The sequence below is a fragment of the Mus caroli genome, chromosome 7 (assembly GCF_900094665.2).
Source record: "Mus caroli chromosome 7, CAROLI_EIJ_v1.1, whole genome shotgun sequence".
Classification (NCBI taxonomy): domain Eukaryota; kingdom Metazoa; phylum Chordata; class Mammalia; order Rodentia; family Muridae; genus Mus; species Mus caroli.
In genome coordinates this window covers 82,373,017-82,393,780 of record NC_034576.1, presented here as the reverse complement: position 1 = coordinate 82,393,780, position 20,764 = coordinate 82,373,017, and the positions used below count along the sequence as shown (strand labels likewise).

Genomic DNA, 20,764 nt, shown 5'->3' with positions numbered 1-20,764 from the left:
CCAGGCCACCTGCAGTCGTAACCACACACTGTGTTGGTTACAGCAGGTATCTCCCCTGCCCACCCCCACCCCCTACCCCACCCCCGAAGCCAGCTCTGCACACTGTTTCATTTCTGATCTCTCCAGAGCCTGGGCAGAGCGTACCCCTGTCCAGCCTAGTGACCTTCGCCTGAGCTCTGGTTAATATTTGTCCGACCCAAAGGCAGTGGGGCTCCACCCCCTGTGAGGATATAAGCTGGCCCCGGGGCTGTTCTGCTTTCCTCTTGGCCTGAGCTATTCCGAGCTCCCTGCCCACCGGCATCATGGCCAAGGGGTTCTACATTTCCAAGACCCTGGGCATCTTGGGCATCCTGTTGGGTGTGGCAGCGGTGTGTACCATCATAGCTCTGTCGGTGGTCTACGCTCAGGAGAAGAATAGGAATGCAGAGAACTCTGCCACAGCCCCCACGCTCCCGGGCAGCACCTCAGCCACCACCACAACCACCACCCCTGCTGTAGATGAAAGCAAGCCTTGGAACCAGTATCGCTTGCCTAAGACTCTTATACCTGACTCCTACCGGGTGATCCTGAGACCCTACCTCACCCCCAACAATCAGGGCCTGTACATCTTCCAAGGCAACAGTACTGTTCGCTTTACCTGCAACCAGACCACGGATGTCATTATCATCCACAGCAAAAAGCTCAACTACACCCTCAAAGGAAACCACAGGGTGGTGTTGCGAACCCTGGACGGCACACCGGCACCTAACATTGATAAAACGGAACTGGTAGAGCGTACTGAGTACCTGGTGGTGTACCTGCAGGGGTCCCTGGTAGAGGGCCGTCAGTACGAGATGGACAGCGAGTTCCAGGGGGAACTGGCTGATGACCTGGCTGGCTTCTACCGCAGCGAGTACATGGAAGGAGGCGTCAAGAAGTAAGGTTCAAGGGCGTGGGCACGGTCTGACACAGGGCTGCATCTGGGGCTTATGGAAAGGGAGAGGTTGGAGACTTCAGGAGACCTCCATAGCTCCGTTGCTCATCTGTAGGGGGAGGCAGTTCCTAGGGGTACTGGGTTGTGGTATGAAAGGGTTCCCTGGATGGACAGGAATACTGAGGCTCAGAAGAGAGAAAATTGTCCGGGACCCCCCTCGGCTCACACCGGCGTGAAGCCTGCCAGGGCTTAGATGGCATCTGGAAGCTTTCGTCTCTCAAGGCAGCTTGTTGATCAGGATCCTGAGGCTGTGTGGGGTTGGGTGAAGGGGAGTAAGCAGGTTGGGGCAGCCATCTTCTGTACCCTAAAACTATGCTCCTTACTTCTTCTCTAACAACACTGCTTTGGACAGAGTGGTGGCTACAACACAGATGCAGGCTGCTGATGCTCGGAAATCCTTTCCATGCTTTGATGAGCCAGCCATGAAGGCCATGTTCAACATCACACTCATCTACCCCAGCAACCTCATAGCTCTGTCTAATATGCTTCCCAAAGGTGAGCCTGGCTGTCCTGGGTTTGCCCTGAACTGGGCAGAGCAGGAAGCCCACACACTTACATATCCCATGCCCAGAGTCCAAGCCCTATCCGGAAGACCCTTCCTGGACCGTGACTGAGTTCCACTCCACCCCTAAGATGTCCACGTACCTGCTGGCCTACATCGTGAGCGAGTTCAAAAATATAAGCTCCGTCTCAGCCAATGGTGTCCAGGTATGAAACTGGGACTGTATGTCATGAGTTGGATCTGGCCCTGGCTTGAGGGACCTTCTCAGATCTTCTCAGTGCTAGCTTCTGAATTATTAGGCTGTTGAATCCCAGCTATGAGTGATCCCAAGAACTCTTTTGCTTTCTAGACAGTTTCTCAGGTGTAAAATTGAGGAACGTCTGTCCTGAACCTTGCTCTGTAGAACAGGCTGGCCTCAAACTCACAGACACCCACTTGTCTCTGTTCCTCAGTGCCAAGATTAAAGTTGTGTGCCACCACGCGTGGTGCCTTGTTTTTTAATTTAGAACAAATTTATTGGCAGGGCGTGGTGGTGCACGCCTTTAATTCCAGCACTCGGGAGGCAGAGGCAGGCAGATTTCTGAGTTCGAGGCCAGCCTGGTTCCAGGACAGCCAGAGCTATACAGAGAAACCCTGTCTCGGAAAAAAAAAAAAAAAAACAAATTTATTTTTTTATTTATTATTGTATGGGTGCTTTGCCTATGCGTACATCCATGTACCACTTCTATGCCTTGGAGGCCAGAAGAGGGCATCAGGTCCTCTGGAACTGAAGTTACAAACAGTGGGTGCTGGGAATTGAACTCAGATCTTCCTGAAGAGCTCTTGACCACCGTTGTAGTTAGGGTTACTATTGCTGTGATGAAACACGGGGACCAAAAGCAAACAGAGGAAGAAAGGGCTTATTTGGCTTATGCTTCCATGTAGCTGTCCATCTTCCGAAGGAAGTCAGACTGGAACTCTAAGCAGTGCTGGAACCTGGAGACAGCAGCTGGTACAGAGGCCACGGAGGGGTGCTACTTACTGGCTTCCTCCTCCTGGCTTGCTCAGCCTGCTTTCTTTAGAACTCAGGACCACCCAGCCCAGAGGTCGCAACACCTACAATGGGCTGGACCCTCCCACATTAATATCACTGATTAAGAAAATACTCTACAGGCTTGTCTCCAGCCAGATCTTCTGGAAGCATGGCCTCAAGTGAGGTTCCATCTCTCAGATGACTCTAGCCTGTCAGGTTGACATAAAATTAGTCAGCACAGCCACTGAGCCATCCATCTACCCCTCTGTTTTAAGTATTGAGACAGGGTCTACTAAGGTGCCTGGGCTGGCCTTGAACTTGTGACCCTCCTGCTTTGGCCTCTTAAATGCTGAATTTACAGGCCTGTGAGCGTGCTCGGTTTCCTCTATTTAATCTAGTTGGTCTCCATCCTGACTTATCAGGGACCTCTAGCTCCCTGTATCCTGGGACTCTACCCATTCTCCTTATGATCCCAGAGGACCCTAAATCTGACCTCCTTCCTCTCATTCTGCAGATTGGAATCTGGGCTCGGCCCAGTGCCATTGATGAGGGCCAGGGTGATTATGCACTGAATGTTACAGGCCCCATCCTAAATTTCTTTGCCCAACATTATAATACATCCTACCCTCTACCAAAGTCTGGTAAGTGACCATGGGGCCTACATGGAGGTAGTGCCAGGATGCCCATTCAGACACCTCCCATTGACACCGGGATCCTCTCCACAGACCAGATTGCCCTGCCTGACTTCAACGCTGGAGCCATGGAGAACTGGGGTCTGGTGACCTACCGTGAGAGCTCCCTGGTCTTTGACTCTCAGTCCTCCTCCATTAGTAACAAGGAGCGGGTGGTCACTGTGATTGCTCACGAGCTGGCCCATCAGGTGGGTAGCTGTGGGAGCCCCAAGAAGGAGCAAAGCCTCGGGGTGTCAGGTCCTCACCTGGCCTGTGCCAGGTGGATGTGATTAGTGATGGCAAGGCCTCTGAGACTCAACGGCTCGTCTGTGTCCCCTGCAGTGGTTTGGCAACCTGGTGACTGTGGCTTGGTGGAATGATCTGTGGCTGAATGAGGGCTTTGCCTCCTATGTGGAATATCTGGGTGCTGACTATGCAGAGCCCAACTGGAATCTGGTGAGTCTCCATTCTGGGAGCTGGGCCGAGGTGGAAGAGCGGGAGTGTCTGTGACACCCCTTCTGAGCTCCTGATGGCATCTGGGGACTCCACAGAAAGACCTCATGGTACTGAATGATGTGTACCGTGTGATGGCCGTGGATGCCCTTGCCTCCTCCCACCCACTGTCCAGTCCTGCCAACGAGATCAAAACACCAGACCAGATCATGGAGCTGTTTGACAGCATCACCTACAGCAAGGTGAAGCGTCCTGGCTTCTGCCCACCCCCCTTGCCCCCGGGAGTCACAGAGTTGGGGTGGGAAGGGGTGCATCCCTCAGGCAGCCTCATCCCAGCTGCCTGCCACTCTGGGAATGCTTGACCCTGGTAGCCAGCTTGGCCTGCTGAGCCCCCTCTCATCCAACCCCAGGGAGCCTCAGTCATCAGGATGCTGTCCAGTTTCCTGACAGAGGACCTGTTTAAGAAGGGCCTTTCAGTGAGTACAGCTCCAGGTGACCCCTCTGCATGGTGGCTTTCCCAGCAGAACCCTCCACAGGCCTGAGTATAACCCAGCCCTTAACAAGGTCTGTCATCTCCACAGTCTTATCTCCACACCTACCAGTACTCGAACACCGTTTATCTGGACCTGTGGGAACACCTGCAAAATGTAGGTAACAAGCCTTCTCCATTCAGGTACTAAGGCCCAAAGTCCCTGGGGACAGCATGTGAGAGACTGTGCCCAGCTGCTGTGCTCAGAAATCCAGGCAAACTGTCTGGGTCCTCAGTGGCTTGTCTATAAAATGGGTATAAAGATGGATCCTTAAAGAGGGTGGGTAAAGCCTCTGTTCATAGCCCACTTCAGGTTCTTTTTCTTCTTTTATTATTATTTTTAAATGTGTTCTCTTCAGTTGGTTCTCCCATCTTGTTTCTGAGGCAGGGGATATCTTGTTTCTCTTCATGAACACTTGAGTGCCATCTCTCCTTAGGAGTGCTGGTATTAGAGATGCATGCCAACACATCCAGCTTTTTGTTTTGTTGGAACGGAGTCTCACTGTGTGGCCTTGGCTGTCCTGGAAGTTATTCTGTAGACCAGGTTGGCTTTGAACTCAGAGATCCACCTGCCTCTGCCTCTACCTCCTCAGCATATCCCACTAGCTTGCACCACCAGGGCAGGCCCACTCAGGTTCTTGTTTAGTTGCACCATGGCGAGTTTTGTGGATCACTTAGTACTGAATATGAACTTCAGGGCTCTTATGCCCAAACTACTACTTCTATCCCCTTCCTTCTCTTCTTCCTCCTCCTCCTCTTCCTCCTCTTCCCCCTCCTTCGACTCCCTCTCCTCCCCTTTATTCTCCCCACTCCTCCTTTTCCACTTCTGCCAGAACTTTGGAACAAGCCATTGAACTGACACACCCCTCCCAGCTGCCCTGTGCCCGATGGCCCTCTCGACCTGGCACATCCTTGCACATTGGAGGCAAACTCTGACCCTCCAATCCAGCCTGCCTCACATTCCATTCCCCAGCTTCCCAGTCCCCCTGCCTTGCCCAGAGGCTGCTCTCCTTCCAGCCTCTCCCTAGGGCCGGAGTCCACCGTCCCCATGAGTCCCTATCACTTTGTCTCCCCCCACCCCATGCCCTCCAGTCTTCTCTGTAGACTTTGCCCACTTCTCCTTGGCCCTGCCCACCTCTCCTCCATCTTTGTTCCTCCAGAGCCCCAGGACTCTGTCTTTCTGACTAACCACTCCCTGGCAGCTATATTGTGTCTTTCTGGGCCCCAAGGCCATCTTACTGGGCAGGGGATGTCCGCAGAGTCACAGATGGGCAGGGTCTAATCTCATAGCCCCTACCTCAATCCTACCCCAACCCTCATCCCATCTGCAGGCACACTGGTTAACCTCTCTACCCAGATTCTGACAGCTGACTGGGTAGTGCCTTATGGTACTCTCTCTTCCACCTGCCTTCCTGTCCTCCAGCACAGCTTGCCTCCTTCCCTTCCCCATCTCCTATGGCCCCACTCACCCCCCCAACTTTGCCTTCTGACAGCTTTCAGGGGTTCACAGCTCCAGTTACTACCAGATGCCACTGGCTTTTTACTGGAATTCCAAAAGCCCTGCCCAAAGCATTTGAAAAAGCTGAAAAAGATCCGAGAAGACAGTTAACAAGGCCATCCCGTTCTCTTCTATTGGGGGGTACTTGTCCTCCCACCCCACAGCCCTGTCCCTTGCTCCTGCCTGTGACATTGGGCGATGATCTGTCTCCTCTCTGTTCTTCTTTAAACATTCAGAAGGCATGGGCCATCTCTTGGGGCCACATACAGGTGTATCTACAATGGAGTTAGCTAGAAGCTATGGGGTTCTTCCACCCAGCTAGCTCTGGGCAGACGAGGAGAGACAGAGCTGGATGGGGTCCCTTGTCCTCTGCCCCACTTCTCTGTGTTGGTGACACCACACTTCTAGGCTGACCAGAATCTGCAGAGGCTACGTGGGTGGTGGGCGTGGGAAGATAGTGGTTTGACTGCCACACTATGTCCCTTGAACAGGCCGTGAACCAACAGAAAACTGTCCAACTCCCAGCCACGGTGCGCACTATCATGGACCGCTGGATTCTACAGATGGGTTTTCCCGTTATCACTGTGAACACCAATACAGGAGAAATCTCCCAGAAACACTTCCTCCTGGACCCCAAGTCCAACGTCACCCGCCCCTCCGAGTTTAAGTGAGCAGATGCTGCCACCAGAGTCCCTGGGAAGGGTGGGACACAAGGGAGGCGATCATGTGCTGTTAGGAGCATGGTGACACTTGCTATCAGTGTTGGGCTGTCAGTGGGCACCCGAGAGGGGTACCCCAGGCTGGTGTGCCCAAGAGTTAATGATCATCACTCTGGGTCATGGTCTCTCACTACAGTTACCTCTGGATCACGCCCATTCCATTTCTCAAAAGTGGACAGGAGAATCACTACTGGCTGGATGCTGAGAAAAGTAATCTAGCGCCATCTTGTCTGTTGGCTCTTGGCCTGTGTTCTTCAGGGAGTGGGGTGGGGTGGGGTGGGGTTGTGGGGTTTCAGTTCTCACCTTGCTTCCATGTGGCCTCAGGCAAGTTTACTGTTCATCTCTGGTCTTCCACTCCATTGAGTGGTATGAGAATCACAAGAGAGAATGCCTGTAAAACGCTTAGGACAGTGACTAGCAGGTACAAGGAGCTGTCTTATGTGGCCAGGCACTGAGTAGTCAAAGGCAAAAAGGCTTAGTCACTCAGAAGCAGGCGAAGGAAGGCACGCAGTCAGAAACATCCAGGCACTCTCTTAACACTCAACTGTAGAGTCTGGCTTCGGTGCCCAGAGTGGTGAGACAGGAATGAAGGGGGGTCACTTCCATGCGAAGGCCCAGAAAGTGAACTGTGTCATACACAGGGTACCAGTGGAAGCTGGCTAGACAAGATGGATGCTGAGAGGAGGAGGTTCAGGGTCCTCCATGACCTTCTGAGCACATTCCACTCAGCCCTGTTCTCTGTCTTACTCCACAGACCAGAGTGCACAGTTCCAGACATCCTCCAATGAATGGATCTTACTGAACATTAACGTAACCGGCTACTACCAGGTTAACTATGATGAGAACAACTGGAAGAAGCTTCAGAATCAGCTGCAAACAGACCTTTCTGTGGGTATCCCTGCCGCTCTGTGTCCCACGGCATGATGAGCCATCAGACTCAAAGTCTACCCCGTGGTGTGAGCCCAGAGTCACGCTGTTTCCCTATCTAGGTTATCCCTGTCATCAACCGCGCACAAATTATCCATGATTCCTTCGACCTGGCCAGGTGAGTGTCCTCCTGGCTGAGCACAGAAACCTGGGACTGGCGGCCAGTGACCCCGTGCTCCCCCTGCTATCCCGGGTGCCCATCGGGTGTTGTGTCAGGTGCTCCCGGAGCAGTCTCCCATGGTCCCCACATGGTCACGTCACAGACGAGGACTCTTGACAGTGTTAGAGCACCTTGCCCCACGCTTCACCACAGCCAAACACAGGGTTCTCCTACTCCACTGCCCACTTTCCACCCACAGCCCCAGCTTGCCCGAGTGCTGTGTGCATACCAGGCCTGTGCTTGGTGCTTTAAAAAAAAAATCTGGCTTGAGAAGGATGGAAGAAGCAGAGCATGGGCACAATGATACTTAATGAACACCACTTCTACCTCCCAGGATAACATGCTCGCTCACGGTGGTTATGGTGAGGCGTCGAGCGAGGTCTTTGACACGAGTGACATTTTCCAGAGTCACCTGTGGACCCAATGCTCACAAATAGCCTAAGCCAGAAGATGGGAGAAGGGTCCAGTTAGAAGACCTCGGTAGAAGGGTCTGCAGAGATGACTCGGGGCTTGTCACTCAGCAGCGTAAGAGCAATGGAGTTTAGATGCCCTGAGCCCATAAAAGCGGATATGGCAGTGTTCTATACCACCGGAGCTCTGACCCTAATGGGGAGAGGCAGGTTCCTGAGCTTGGCCAGCCAGCCTCATGGACTCAATGAGTTCCAGGTTCAGTAAGAGACTCATGTCTCAAAAAAATAAGATGGAAATAATCGAGGAAGACCCCCACCCAACAATGGCCTCTGGCTCCACATGCATAGATACATTCACACATACCTGCAGGCACATAGGCACACATCCACAGGAACACACACAGACACACATGTAGTGCACACAAAAATAAAAGTCTCGCCCCACCCAAAAAAAAAAATCCAAGAGAAGTTCAGCAGAGTTAAGAGCTCTGAGCTAGGTCTCTTTTGAGTTGTGTGGCTTTGGGGAAGTCAGTATACATTATAACAAGTCGGTATAAATGGTGGAACACCCATTTAGTCCCAGCATTTGGAAGGCGGTGGGGGATGGGGTGGGGGGGTGGGATCTCTGTGAGTTCGAGGCCAGCATAGTCTACACAATGAGTTCTAGGACAACCAGGGTTACATAGAGACATCCTCTCTCAAAAAAAAATAAAAATTATCGTAGTAAGAACTAAAGAACATGAGGTTTGTAAGGCAAGAGAACATGACAGGCAGTAGACTGAGGTTGGACCCCAATGGTGGCGCCACAAAGCATCTGTGTCACTCCTTCTCCCATGGAAAATACAAAAGGGTCAGAAGACATAAGAGGAGGTGTGTCTCTGAGAACCTGGGCTAGGGTCCCCAGAGTGTGGCTGCCTTGAGTGGGTGCTGATCTGGGGCCTCCTGTTTGTCCCCAGTGCTAAAATGATAGCCATCACCCTGGCGCTGGACAACACCCTCTTCCTGGTCAAAGAGACGGAGTACATGCCCTGGCAGGCTGCCCTGAGCAGCCTCAACTACTTCACACTCATGTTCGACCGCTCGGAGGTCTACGGCCCCATGAAGGTATGAGTTGCTGGTATCCCAGGGTCTAACCTGCACCACCTGGCAGTGCACTACCTGGCCAAGCTCTTGGGGAGGGTCACAGGGTAATGGATCTAAAAGGAACAGGCATGGAGACCGCTAGCAGTATGGGTGCCTCCTTCTCCCTCCCACCCCCAACAGAAAAGAAGACAAGATTCCTCACAAAGTCTGCCCATTAGAAACATGGGAAATGAACACTTTAGGTAGACCATTTCACTGGAAGGCTAAAGGCCTCTGTTACCAGCCTTGCGCCTTAGGCAGCTGTTCCCAGCAGCACCAGTCTCTGTTGAGGTGTGGACGTGGCCACCACAGCATATCTCCCCACCCCACCCCACCCCCAGGCTGGCAGTAAAGCACTGGTCTTACAGGCTTTGACAAGTTCATAGCACTGCCTAGATGTGTGTGTGAAGCTCCCACTGGAGAGAATAAGCCTGTTGGACCTGGCTCAGGATGGGGCCACACCCATGGGATGTTCATAAAAGAGCAAAGAGCAGACAAAGAAAACAGAAATAAGTGACTAACAGCTGGGATTGGCTGAGTTATACCGCAGTGCTCATTTGATGGAATGCTCATAGCTCTGTAGACCACATTTAAGAGACTTTTGTTGTTGGGAATTTGGTGTGTGTGTGTGTGTGTGCTCTCGCGCAAATTTATGTATGTATGGAGGCCAGAGGTCAATGCCATCTTGGCTAGGCTGACTAGCCAGCACCTGTGTCTGCCCACCATGCTTACAGGCATGTGTTTATATGTGTTTATATGCTTACAGGCATGTGTTTGTTTATATGGGTTTTGTGGACTTGGATTCCATTCTTCCTCCCGCTTGGGCAGCAAGCACTTTTGTTTCCTTCACCTTACTTTTTGAACTCACTAACTCTGGGCCCACTATTCCTGGCCAGCTAGGAAATCCCAGGGACCCTCTTGTCTCTAGCTGTGTGGTGTGTGTGTGTGTGTGTGTGTGTGTGTGTGTGTGTGAGATGTGTGTGATGTGTGTGGTATGTGTGTGTGGTTTATAGAGTGTGTGTGATGTGTGTGTATGTGTGTGTCTGTGTGTGTCTGCGAATGTTCTGGGAATTTTTAATTCCACTACCTCCCTAGGATAGCAAGTGCATATTTTGGTAAACAGCCTTTTAACTTTTTCACGATTACCCAGGATCCTCTCAAGCTGGCACCGTAGAGCTCAACAACAATACTTATCAAACCAGCAATCCAGCATACAGCTGTGTCAGTCTTCGCAGCCAGCTGGAGCCCAGAGGAGAGTTCATGTATCTCCCGAAGTCTTCTGTCATGTCCACGCGGAGGTCCTGCCTGAGCGGCACTCTGCTTCCTCAGCCCCGTGGCTCTCTTCTCTAGGTTCTCTTAAGGGAGAACATATTCTGAGAGTTTTGAGAGACGGTTTGTGGCCATGGGTTTTCTCAGGCAGATGCTTAGCCAGGGTTTTTATTCTGCTTTCACATTGGACTGAGAATTCAGCTGGCTTTGGAAGTTTCTAGATTGGAAACCATTCCTCAGAATGTCTAAGGTCTTGAACTATCGACGTCAGCCTTCTCGAGTTGCTGTTGAAATTAAATTGCTCAGAGCTTTTTGTCTTTTCCGGTGCTTGGCATGTGATCAGTTTTGCTTCCTGGAAACTTCTGGGCTCTGGCAGCAGACCTGGTGGGCTAGCCTGGGTCCCTTTGGCTTGGACATAGATATGCTGTGGTCAGAACTTGTGTGCTGCCTCTCTGAACTTCTTCCCTTCCTGCTGCCCATTTCCTGTCTCTCTGGAAGTCTGAGTATTTAGGCTTCTCTCTGGCTTTGGCCTGGCTTTCATGTCCCTCCTAGTTCCCAGCTTGGTGACTCTTCACTCTCCCCCCTCCGGGGTGGGGGTGGTGGTGGTGGTGGTCCTCTAAGTGTTGGTCTGCCACCTGCAGGATGTTTTATTCTTCCCTCCCACTTCTGGCCCCGGGTGTCCTGCACTGTGTCTTCTCCTCTCCCTGGGAGGGTAGTCAGTTACTCAGCTTTTGAAGTCTCCCTTTTTCCTTTGTTGACTTGAGGTTTCTGTTTGTCTTGGTCTCTGGTCAAGTAGGAGGCTGAGAGGCCTTTTTGGATTTAAGAGTGAGGCAATAAAGAGTGACCCGAAGCCACACCAAATTGGAACAGAATAGCCGGCAAAGGCCCACAAAAGGGCGTGGTGGCGCATGCCTTTAATCCCAGCATTCTGGAGACAGAGGTAGGAGGTGCTCTGACTGTGAGTTCAGCCTGGTGTCTGCTCAGCAAGTTTCAGGCTAGCCAGGGCTACATAGTGAGATCATTTCTTGGTGATGACAATGATGATGATGACGATGGTGATGACGATGACAAAGAAGGATTGGAAGCTCATTGTAGTCTGTCACCTGTAGATCTCACTGTGGAAAGACATGGTGGCCAAATAATTCTTCACTGGAGACACTCAAAAGTGAAGGGCTGGGAGTCTGGGATTTGGCTTAATGAGAGAATGTGTGCACACTATGTGCAAAGCCTTGAACCTGGCCTCTGGCATAAAAATCAAGAAAAAGGACTGGACTTAATTATATACTCACACCAGACTATCAAAGAACAGGTTTCTTTCTTTTTTTTTTTTTAAGATTTATTTATTTATTATATGTAAGTATACTGTGTAGCTGTCTTTAGGCACTCCAGAAGAGTGTGTCAGATCTCGTTATGGATGGTTGTGAGCCACCATGTAGTTGCTGGGATTTGAACTCAGGACCTCTGGAAGAGCAGTCGGTGCTCTTAACCACTGAGCCATCTCACCAACCCAGAATAGAAGTTGTTTTTTTGTTTTTTTGTTTTGTTTTGTTTTGTTTTGTTTTGTTTGTTTTTGTTTTGTTTTTTGGTTTTTTGAGACAGGGTTTCTCTGTGTAGCCCGGCTATCCTGGAACTCACTCTGTAGACCAGGCTGGCCTCGAACTCAGAGATCCGCTTGCCTCTGCCTCCCAAGTGCTGGGATTAAAGGCATGCGCCACCACGCCCAGCTCAGAAGTTTTTAAAACTATGAAAAAGGAAGGAAGAAAAGAGAAAAGAAAAAGAAAAGGAAATCAAATAGATATTCATAGGTCTTGGGTATTCTCTCAAGATCGTCTGGTATCTGGTGTGCCTGGCCTCTGTTGTGTGTAGTAAAGCTGGCAGTGCCCACTCTCAGGGTCAGTGGGAACTGATGGAACCTCCACCTCTGACCTCCTTGTAACCCTTCTCATCATGTGTAGTGCCTAGCACCCCCAGCTTCTCTGGTCCAGCACCTCCTGTGAACAAGGGCAAGCTGCCACTGGACACAGGGGCCAGGCCAGAGTTGGACTGGCAGACTTGGATTCCAGCCTACCCACAGCCCCGGCCTTCCCCGTGCCCTCACATTCTGAACCTCCCTAGAGCAAGTCTTGTTCTCTCTCTTTTTATTTTTGCTTTTTTCAAGACAGGTTTTCTCTAGCTATCCTAGAACTCGCTCTGTAGACCAGGCTAGCCTCAAACTCAAAGATCCACCTGCCTCTACCTCCAGAGTGCTGGAATTAAAGGTGTGTGCCACCACCGTCTGGCTAGCAAAGCCCTTTTCTGCAGAAGCTTGGTGGCAAATCAAATTCTTCATCTCTGCCAGACTGAGCCAATCTCCCATCTCACTTCCCAGTTGTCCTGTGTTTGTCACAGCCACTGCTACTGACATGTTCTTGAGGAGGGGAGAGGCCAGTTCCTCTTGCCATTGGATAATGACTTCAGTTTGTTACAAAAGTCAAATCAGAAGCTGAAAAAAAAAAGTTTAATTTAATGACAGCATGAGGCTGATGTGAGATTAGGTTAAAAAAAAAAAAAAGCACACAGAATTAGAGGCAAGCCAAGAAAGGATGCAAGGGTAAGAGGGATGACATTGCTGGTCTGGGTCCACCCTCTGCCTGCCCGTGTTTCCTAGATTTCTCACAGTAAGATCATGGAGGAGACCTGGCATTATAGTCGGAAGCAATGATGGGGGGACAAAGAGGGTTGGGATTGAGTCAGTCTGTCTTTGAGGAGAAAAGACACCAATTCAGTCACCTGTAACCTAGATTGGAGGGGCTGGCCTTGGACACACCCTGACTTCTCCCTGCCTGCCAGCCCCCACTCATGCTTACGGAGAGGCTGCCCACCCATGCAGGTCAGCCTGGGCCCCTTGACACGACTCTTATGTTCTTTCCACAGAGGTATCTGAAGAAGCAAGTCACGCCTCTCTTCTTCTACTTCCAAAATAGAACCAACAACTGGGTCAATCGTCCTCCAACGCTGATGGAGCAGTAAGTGCGATGCCTTGTGTGGCTTTGGAGGACCCATAGGACCTAAGGGCTGAGAACACCACCCGGCAGTGTTCCCCTCTGGAACTTTCAATGCCTGGCCACCAGCCAAGGAGAGACCCCACCTAGAAACCTGGGACCCTGCCTTGAAAGTCTACCTGGCCTGTGGGCTCTCCTGGTTTCTTTTGAGTTTTGTGAGTTTCTTTGTCACAGGGTCTTAGGTAGCTCAGGCTGCCCTGGAAGTTTTGATCCCCCTACCTCAGCCTCTCCCGTGGTAGGATTACAGGTGTGCACCACCACACGCAGTTTATACAAGGCTGGGATCAGACCCAGGGCTTCCTGAACACTACAAACATCTACGAAATGAACTACATCCTCACTCCTGACTTTATTAACAAAGACTCAAACGGAAAGCCCAACGGAAAGCTGCCTTGGGAACCAAGAAAGTGCAGGCCAATGGCAGGAAAAGAATAGGAAATGTCCCAAAGGGTCAAGTGGATCACAGAGCCTTAGTAATTAGGCCCCTGGTTGTGTTAAGAGGACAGTCTTGGTGGGAGTCTGGTCAGAACGTACTAACCACATGTCACCCCTGGGACAGGTACAATGAAGTTAACGCCATCAGCACCGCCTGTTCCAGTGGTCTCAAAGAGTGTAGGGACCTGGTCGTTGAGCTTTATAGTCAGTGGATGAAAAACCCTAATAATAACATGTGAGTATTCCCTCCGTGCCTCCCCTGCCTGTCCTCACCTGCCCCTTGGCCTAAATAGAGCCCCAGGCCAGTCATAGGCAACTCCTTGCTCCCCATTCCTTGCCGCTCCAGGATCCACCCCAACCTTCGGTCTACTGTCTACTGCAATGCCATTGCTTTTGGTGGCGAGGAAGAGTGGAACTTTGCTTGGGAACAGTTCCGGACCGCAACTCTGGTGAACGAAGCGGACAAACTCCGGTCAGCCTTGGCCTGTAGCAAAGATGTGTGGATTTTGAACAGGTGAGGACCTGGCCCCACCCACAGACTCAGCCTGGCCCCACCCACATGCCATGCTCCTCTTCCTACGGGCTTCTTAGCCTCGTGATGGTGAGGACAGGGAGGCTCAGAGGCAAAATAATTAGTTGTTCATAGGCTTAGTATGTGACTAAGGCAGGGTCAGGGTCAGGGCCAGATCCCTAACTCTTAACTGCTGTGGGCTCTGTTTTGAGCCTCACAGCAGGGTCTCCCACTCCTGGGTGAGGTCTCCTTCCACCCTGGTAGCCTTTTCATAGTCCAGACCTGCAAAGTTCCAGAGACTATAGCTAGGCATTGCTCCCGATTCTACAGGACACCCATGACCCCCAAACACGTAAGAATCATATTCTTTGCTCCATCAGTGTTCGTGAGAAACAGTTCAGTTGAGACTTCTTCATCATCAGAGTGAGGCGCGGCCACTTTACCTGGCGTGAGGGCTGGGAGGACAGGAATTCCTTCCTTCTTTTATCTGCTCTCAAGAGAGGTCCTTGGGTAGCACACACTTGCATGACCAGCGACCCTGTGACCCTGTGTAGGTGACTCAGTTTCCCACCTCCAGAGGGGAGGTAGTATCAAGCGCCCCACAACTCTTCACACATCAAGGGGGATGCTGAGTGATGTGAGAGGCAGAGATTGTGTGTGTGAGACATCAGGCTCCCAACCCTGTATCCCGGGACTGTGGTCCTCAAGTGGCCCATACCCTCGGCCTGCTGCCCACAGGTACCTGAGTTACACTCTGAACCCGGACTACATCCGGAAGCAGGACACCACCTCCACCATCATCAGCATTGCCAGCAACGTGGCAGGGCACCCTCTGGTTTGGGACTTTGTCCGAAGCAACTGGAAGAAACTGTTTGAGAAGTGAGTCTGATTGGAGTGTTGAACTATTAAAGGCTGAGACTGGGTGTGCTGGGGTGACCCATACATCTCCCCATCCCCGTGCTGAGCTTTCCCATTTAGAAAGAAAACTGTGTCCAGGGACAAGGAGTCAGGGACCTACAGCCTGAGCTGTGTTCAAGACTTGCCTCCTGCATGTCCTGGGAGGGTCTCTTGGGGTTCTGGGATTTGTCTCCTTAGGTCTCCCTCACAGAATGGTTGTGGGGTGCTATAGTTTCCTGACACCCGCAGAGAGAGTCCCTTGGGTCTTGGCCCCTGCTCATGTCCATCTCCCCGCACCTCACAGTTACGGCGGAGGATCTTTCTCCTTTGCCAATCTCATCCAGGGAGTGACCCGGCGCTTCTCCTCTGAGTTCGAGCTGCAGCAGGTAAGTAGCCAGGCCTCTCCACGCCCTGGGCTCTGTCTGGTTTTCCCCATTGAAGGTGGTGGCTTCTACTCTTGGAACAAGGACTGAGAGACTTTGTAGATATTAATGATTCCATTTTTAAAACCTTGGAACTTTAAAACTGTATTTATTCATCGATAGCCTAGAGTGAGCCTGCACTCCTGGGCTCTAGCACTCCTCCTGCCCGAGTCTCTGAAGTAACTAGGATTGTGTGCCTAGATTCCTTTCAGAAAAAAAAAAAAAAAAAAGAAAACCGAGTTACAATTCACGTACCCTAAGCATTACCATGTTAAGTGCTTTTTAGTATTTTTGCAAGATTGGACAACAGATCTTTGTCGCCCACGCTCCAGAGAAAGCGTGCAGCTGCTAGCCATCTCTTCTCATATTTGTTCCATTTCCCTAGCCCCTGGCTGGCAACCACTAATCTACTTTATCTTTCCATTTCATAAAATAGAATCGTAAATTCTGTGAGTTGGGATGGACTTCTGTAATATGTGGCCTGTTTGTGTCTGGCTTCACGTAGCGCCTAAGGTTTAAAAGATTTGTTGCTTTGTATGGCTGAGTAGTATTCCATTGTCTAGATATACCACAACTTCTTTATCCAAACTCATCAGCTGATGGACACTTCAGTTCTTCCCATTTTGAGCTGTTACGGACAGTGCTGCTGTGAGCATTCCTGCATATTTTTTGTTTCCTTTCCTCCTGGCCATATGGCTGGGAGAGGAATTGTCACTCAATTGTTCACTCCACATTTAACCTTTTAAAGAGACGGCTAAAATTTTGTCCTGTAGACAGAATATCTCCTGTACTGCATGGATGCATTGCCTGTCAATTAAAAAACCTACAGCCTATAGGGAAGGGTAGAACAGAAGGCGGGAGGCAGGGAGAATGCTGAGAGAGAGTTAGGCAAGGGAGATATGAAGATTCAGACACGTGGTAGAATGGAGATTAGAGTAAATGGGTTATAATAAGTTATGATCTGGTCAGAGAAGAGCCTAGCTATACAGCAAAGGTATATGTAAGAATAATTGGAGTCTGAGTCTCTCGTCTGGGCCCATGGGGCTGGGAGGAACCAGGACAGAAGTTCTCCATTACCCCGAGCAAATGCACTACTGCAACATTCCTGCCTTCAGTGAGGCCAGTTCCAGTTTCTCAGGGTCCTTGGGCAGTGTATGGATGACTAAGGACAGGAGCTTGCTGGCTGTTTGCATATCACTGGAATAACTTCTATTCCCGTCTTTTCTCTGGTTTTAAATTGAGCTTCTGCCTTTCCATCGCTGGGTTGTGCGAAGGCGTGTGTTGTAAGAAAGTTGTGCGAAGGTGTGTGTTGTATGAAGGTTGTGCGAAGGTGTGTGTGTGTTTTGAGATAGATGCATGACCTGCAAACATTTTCTTCTCATTCAGTAATCGCCCTGCCTCGGCTTCCCACTTGCAGAAAAATGTGTTATTTTCCCTTGCTTACACTTGGGTATCATATAGTTTTATACCTGTGGGTTTTTTAAATGTTTTTTAAAAATTTATTTAATTTATGTATATGAGTACACTGTAGCTGTCTTCAGACACACCAGAAGAAGTCATCAGATCCCATTACAGATGGTTGTGAGTCACCATGTGATTGCTGGGAATTGAACTCAAGACCTCTAGAAGAGCAGTCAGTGCTCTTAACTGCTGAGCCATCTCTCCAGCTCCAATACCTGTGTGTTTTAAAGAGTTTTATTGATATTTTTGTACATGTAGGACAATTTTTTTTTCTTGGCTTTTTCGAGACAGGGTTTCTCTGTATAGCCCTCGCTGTCCTGGAACTCACTTTGTAGACCAGGCTGGCCTCGAACTCAGAAATCCTCCTGCCTCTGCCTCCCAAGTGCTGGGATTAAAGGCGTGCGCCACCACCGCCCGGAGTAGGACAATTTGTTTTAAAAAAATGTGTTTGCAATGCTAGGGCTTCAACTCAGGGCCTTGCTGTTGCAGCAAGCAGATCAGCACCTACCTGTACCCCTCTACGCCTTTTATTTAATTATTTTATGTTTTAAGACAGGGTCTCACTATGTGGCTCTGGCTGGCCTGGAATTCACTTGTGTAGACGTAATTTTTTGATGCTGTTAAAAGTGAAAACTTCTCTGCCTTCCCTGGTTTTCATTGCTGTCCTTAGGAGTACAGTTGATGTTGTCCGCTGGTTCTATATTATGAAGTCTTGCTGGATCGTTAGCTCTAACCAGTTTCCTTTTGTTTTTCTGGTGCTGGGGATGGAATGGAGGAGGGCTCCACATGCTGGGCAAACTGAGCTGTAGCTCAGCCTGAGGTCTGATAGTGCTTTCAGTTTTCACAGAGTACAGGCCCTCTCCCTGTACTTGTTACGCCACTTCACTGTTGATGAGAGCGGAACCCAGGGTCTCCATCATCTTAGCAAGTGCTCCACCCCCAAGCAGCACCCTTACTGGTACATTTTGTAAAAAACCACTGAGTCACGGAAGCAACGCCATCCTCTGAGGTTCAGAAATGTCCACAGTTGTGGCTCCCATGTGGGTGCCTATCTCATTGGCTCATTGCTGGGGTGAGCTGCTTCAGGTGAAACGCAGGCCTAACTTATTGAGATATTGCATAATAAAGCCCAATACCCTCTGAGCAGATCCCACTTGCGGCTGTGGCTTCACAACTTCCCGGTAGGTGAGCACTTGACCCCAAAGAGAGGTGAAGGATTGAGCCCTTTATCCGGGGAGCAAGATATGCCCCCCCTTCAGGGGCCTGTGAGTGGGGTGAGAGTCAGAGGGCTGGGAAGAGCCCCTCTTCTCAGGGTTGAGTTGGAGAACCAGCTCAGATCTGATGCTTTGGTTTCCTAAACAGCTGGAGCAGTTTAAAGCGGATAACTCAGCCACAGGCTTTGGCACCGGCACTCGGGCTCTGGAGCAAGCCCTGGAGAAGACGAGGGCCAACATCGACTGGGTGAAGGAGAACAAAGATGTGGTATTCAAGTGGTTCACAGAGAACAGCAGTTAGTTCCTGGTTCTGAGAACCACTTATCCCGGTGTGACACCTCTTACTATCTCAGCAGCCTGTGCAGGGTCTCTGTCCTCAGAGCTCCAGACACCAGCATCCTACTCTCAAGGATGAAGTCTCCAGTCTGTGGAGCCAGCCTAGCTCCTAACTGTCAGGCTGCCGGAAACCTCCCAGTTCTTGCACCCTCATGCCAACTCTGCCCCAGGCCCAGGCCTCTGGGGCTGATCTCAGGGAAGCCGAGCTCTGAGGCTAGATTTACTGGACAAAGGGCAGCCTGGAAAGAGACTCCCTGAATGCTTTACTATCCCCGCCCCCCACCCCCACCCCCACACCCACCCCCACGAGATCCAGAACCAAAGAATCAACAGGGCACAAGATCTATATATATTTTTAAGAGAAAAATGTAAATAAAGAATTTCTAAAATGAGCTACCAGACTTGTCACTCAGTGGGAGCATTAGATTACCACAATGGTTAGGGAAGCTGAGATGGGGAACTGGGGGGGAGGGGGGGACGGGGGGGAGGGCATGTGGGGAGGGGAGGAAGGAGGATGCCTTCCTGTCCCATACAGTGTCAGGCTGCAAGTTTACTGGTTGTTGGGAGTTGGGTATGAGGAACGGGATGGTAAGAGCTGGGTCTCGGGAAGCATCCACCTTACCAAATGTCAGAGTGCTGGCTGTGGGCCTCCTATTGTGTCAAAGAGGGACGGGCACCTAGGATAATGGAAGAAGGCAGTACAGTAGAGGCCCCAAACCTCTACTGAGGTCATGACCAAAGGCATGCACCCCCTCACCAGGTTCCAGAGTGACAGAAGGATTGGGCTGAGGGTTAGAGGCAAACAAGGCACTGGGACAGGAGAGTTTGGGAGCGGCTGGTGCTGTAGACAGCCTCCTGTGCGTGATACCTATTGCCTCCCCCGCCCCCGCCCCACGGGGGTGGGCTAGCAAATGAAGCGATCACCAGAACCTTAGAGCAAAAGTCCACAATTCTGTCGGTCCCAACACCAGGCTGGGCTCTGCTTGCAAGTTAAAAAGATGAGCAAGCTAGGCAGAGCAGTACAGTCAGTCTTGTTCCCAGCACACAGAGGCAGAAGGACTAGGAGTTGGAGCCCTAGGGAAACCCTATCTGAGGAGGGAGGAAGGGAGGGAGGGAGGGGAGGGAGGGGAGGGAGGGAGGGAGGGAGAATCTTAAACACAACAAGCACACTGGAGGGGCAGGCAAAGGGGCCAGCGACTTCCAACTCTATCTCTGACACAAGCTTTTGGCATAAGTGAATCAAAATGAACTGGGGCCACAGGCCCGAGGGAAACGGCCAAGCAGTCTTAGTCTAGGTGTGGTCTGAGGGGCTCTTGTTTTGGTTCTTCAAGGAGATCCACAAAGCCCTTTCTGCTTGAGAGGGGCAAGCTGGTTCTGTGTAAGGGCTGATCCCCTTATACACTGATGGTCTTTGAGGCGCTGCCTGTGACCGCAGGTTTAGGACAGACAGTGACAGGATAGTTTGTGATGCCCTCTTAGGGGTCTGGAATGGGACACTGTAAAAAAGCTGAGGGTAAAGTGCCTCTTTTGCTCTCTGTGTTCTCAGCCCTGAAGAGAGATGAAAATGTCCAGACATCCCCCAGTTTTTGTGTAGTTAGTGTTCCTATGGGCAGAGTTCAGTAATCTAACCCAAAGGAGTTTTCAAAGTGGAGGTGGGGGGTGGCTCACAAGCCGGACCCTCCTGTGGAGGGTGACTTCATGCAGCTGGTTCTCTGCTTCTGCTTTTACTCGGGTTCCAGGGGATCAAACTCAGGTCACCAGGCTTGCAAAGCTGCTCAATGTCCTCCTAATTCTTCTGTTGGCACCCGGGTGTGGTGTCTGTGAGCACACATGTCTCTGCATGTGTATACATGCGTGTGGAGGCCAGGGGTATTCAGCATCAGGTGTCTTCCTCTCCCACCAGCCACCGACTTATTTCTTTTTTGTGAGAGCTCGCCTGCTGAGCCCTGCTGACTCTCCTGTCACCACCTTGCAGAGCTGGAGTTACTGACGCGCATGCGCCACTGTAACCAGCTTTGTACGTGGGTGCTGAGGTTCAGAGCACAGATCTCCATGTTTGTGAGGTGGGCTCTTTACTGACTGAGCCATCTCTCCAGCCTCTGGTCTGATAGCTTTAGGCAAAAAGATGCAGAAGACAGGCAGGGATACTCTCTTCTTACTCTGGGGGCCCACGTGAAGAGTCAGGTGTGTGCCCCCCCCCCC

The 20,764-nt window shown here is 50.9% G+C and overlaps 1 protein-coding gene across 1 annotated transcript; it reads left to right on the top strand.

Moving 5' to 3' along the window:
- The first annotated feature begins 68 nt into the window (after positions 1–68).
- Positions 69–18,954, top strand: Anpep (alanyl aminopeptidase, membrane). Its single transcript, XM_029479882.1, has 20 exons — positions 69–916; positions 1,326–1,468; positions 1,545–1,681; positions 3,002–3,128; positions 3,213–3,367; positions 3,501–3,614; positions 3,710–3,853; positions 4,022–4,087; positions 4,193–4,258; positions 6,130–6,305; positions 6,494–6,567; positions 7,112–7,245; positions 7,347–7,402; positions 8,811–8,958; positions 13,159–13,250; positions 13,846–13,956; positions 14,068–14,235; positions 14,971–15,111; positions 15,434–15,515; positions 18,375–18,954. The coding sequence occupies exons 1-20, from the start codon at positions 303–305 to the stop codon at positions 18,525–18,527; spliced, it is 2,901 nt and encodes a 966-aa protein (XP_029335742.1). The 5' UTR covers positions 69–302; the 3' UTR covers positions 18,528–18,954.
- The last annotated feature ends 1,810 nt before the right edge of the window (positions 18,955–20,764 follow it).

Coding starts and splice junctions, on each gene's coding strand:
- Anpep (XM_029479882.1), top strand. CDS start 303: ATGGCCAAGGGGTTCTACATTTCCAAGACCCTGGGCATCTTGGGCATC. Junction 917..1,325: donor ATGGAAGGAGGCGTCAAGAA/GTAAGGTTCAAG, acceptor TGCTTTGGACAG/AGTGGTGGCTACAACACAGA. Junction 14,236..14,970: donor GATGTGTGGATTTTGAACAG/GTGAGGACCTGG, acceptor TGCTGCCCACAG/GTACCTGAGTTACACTCTGA.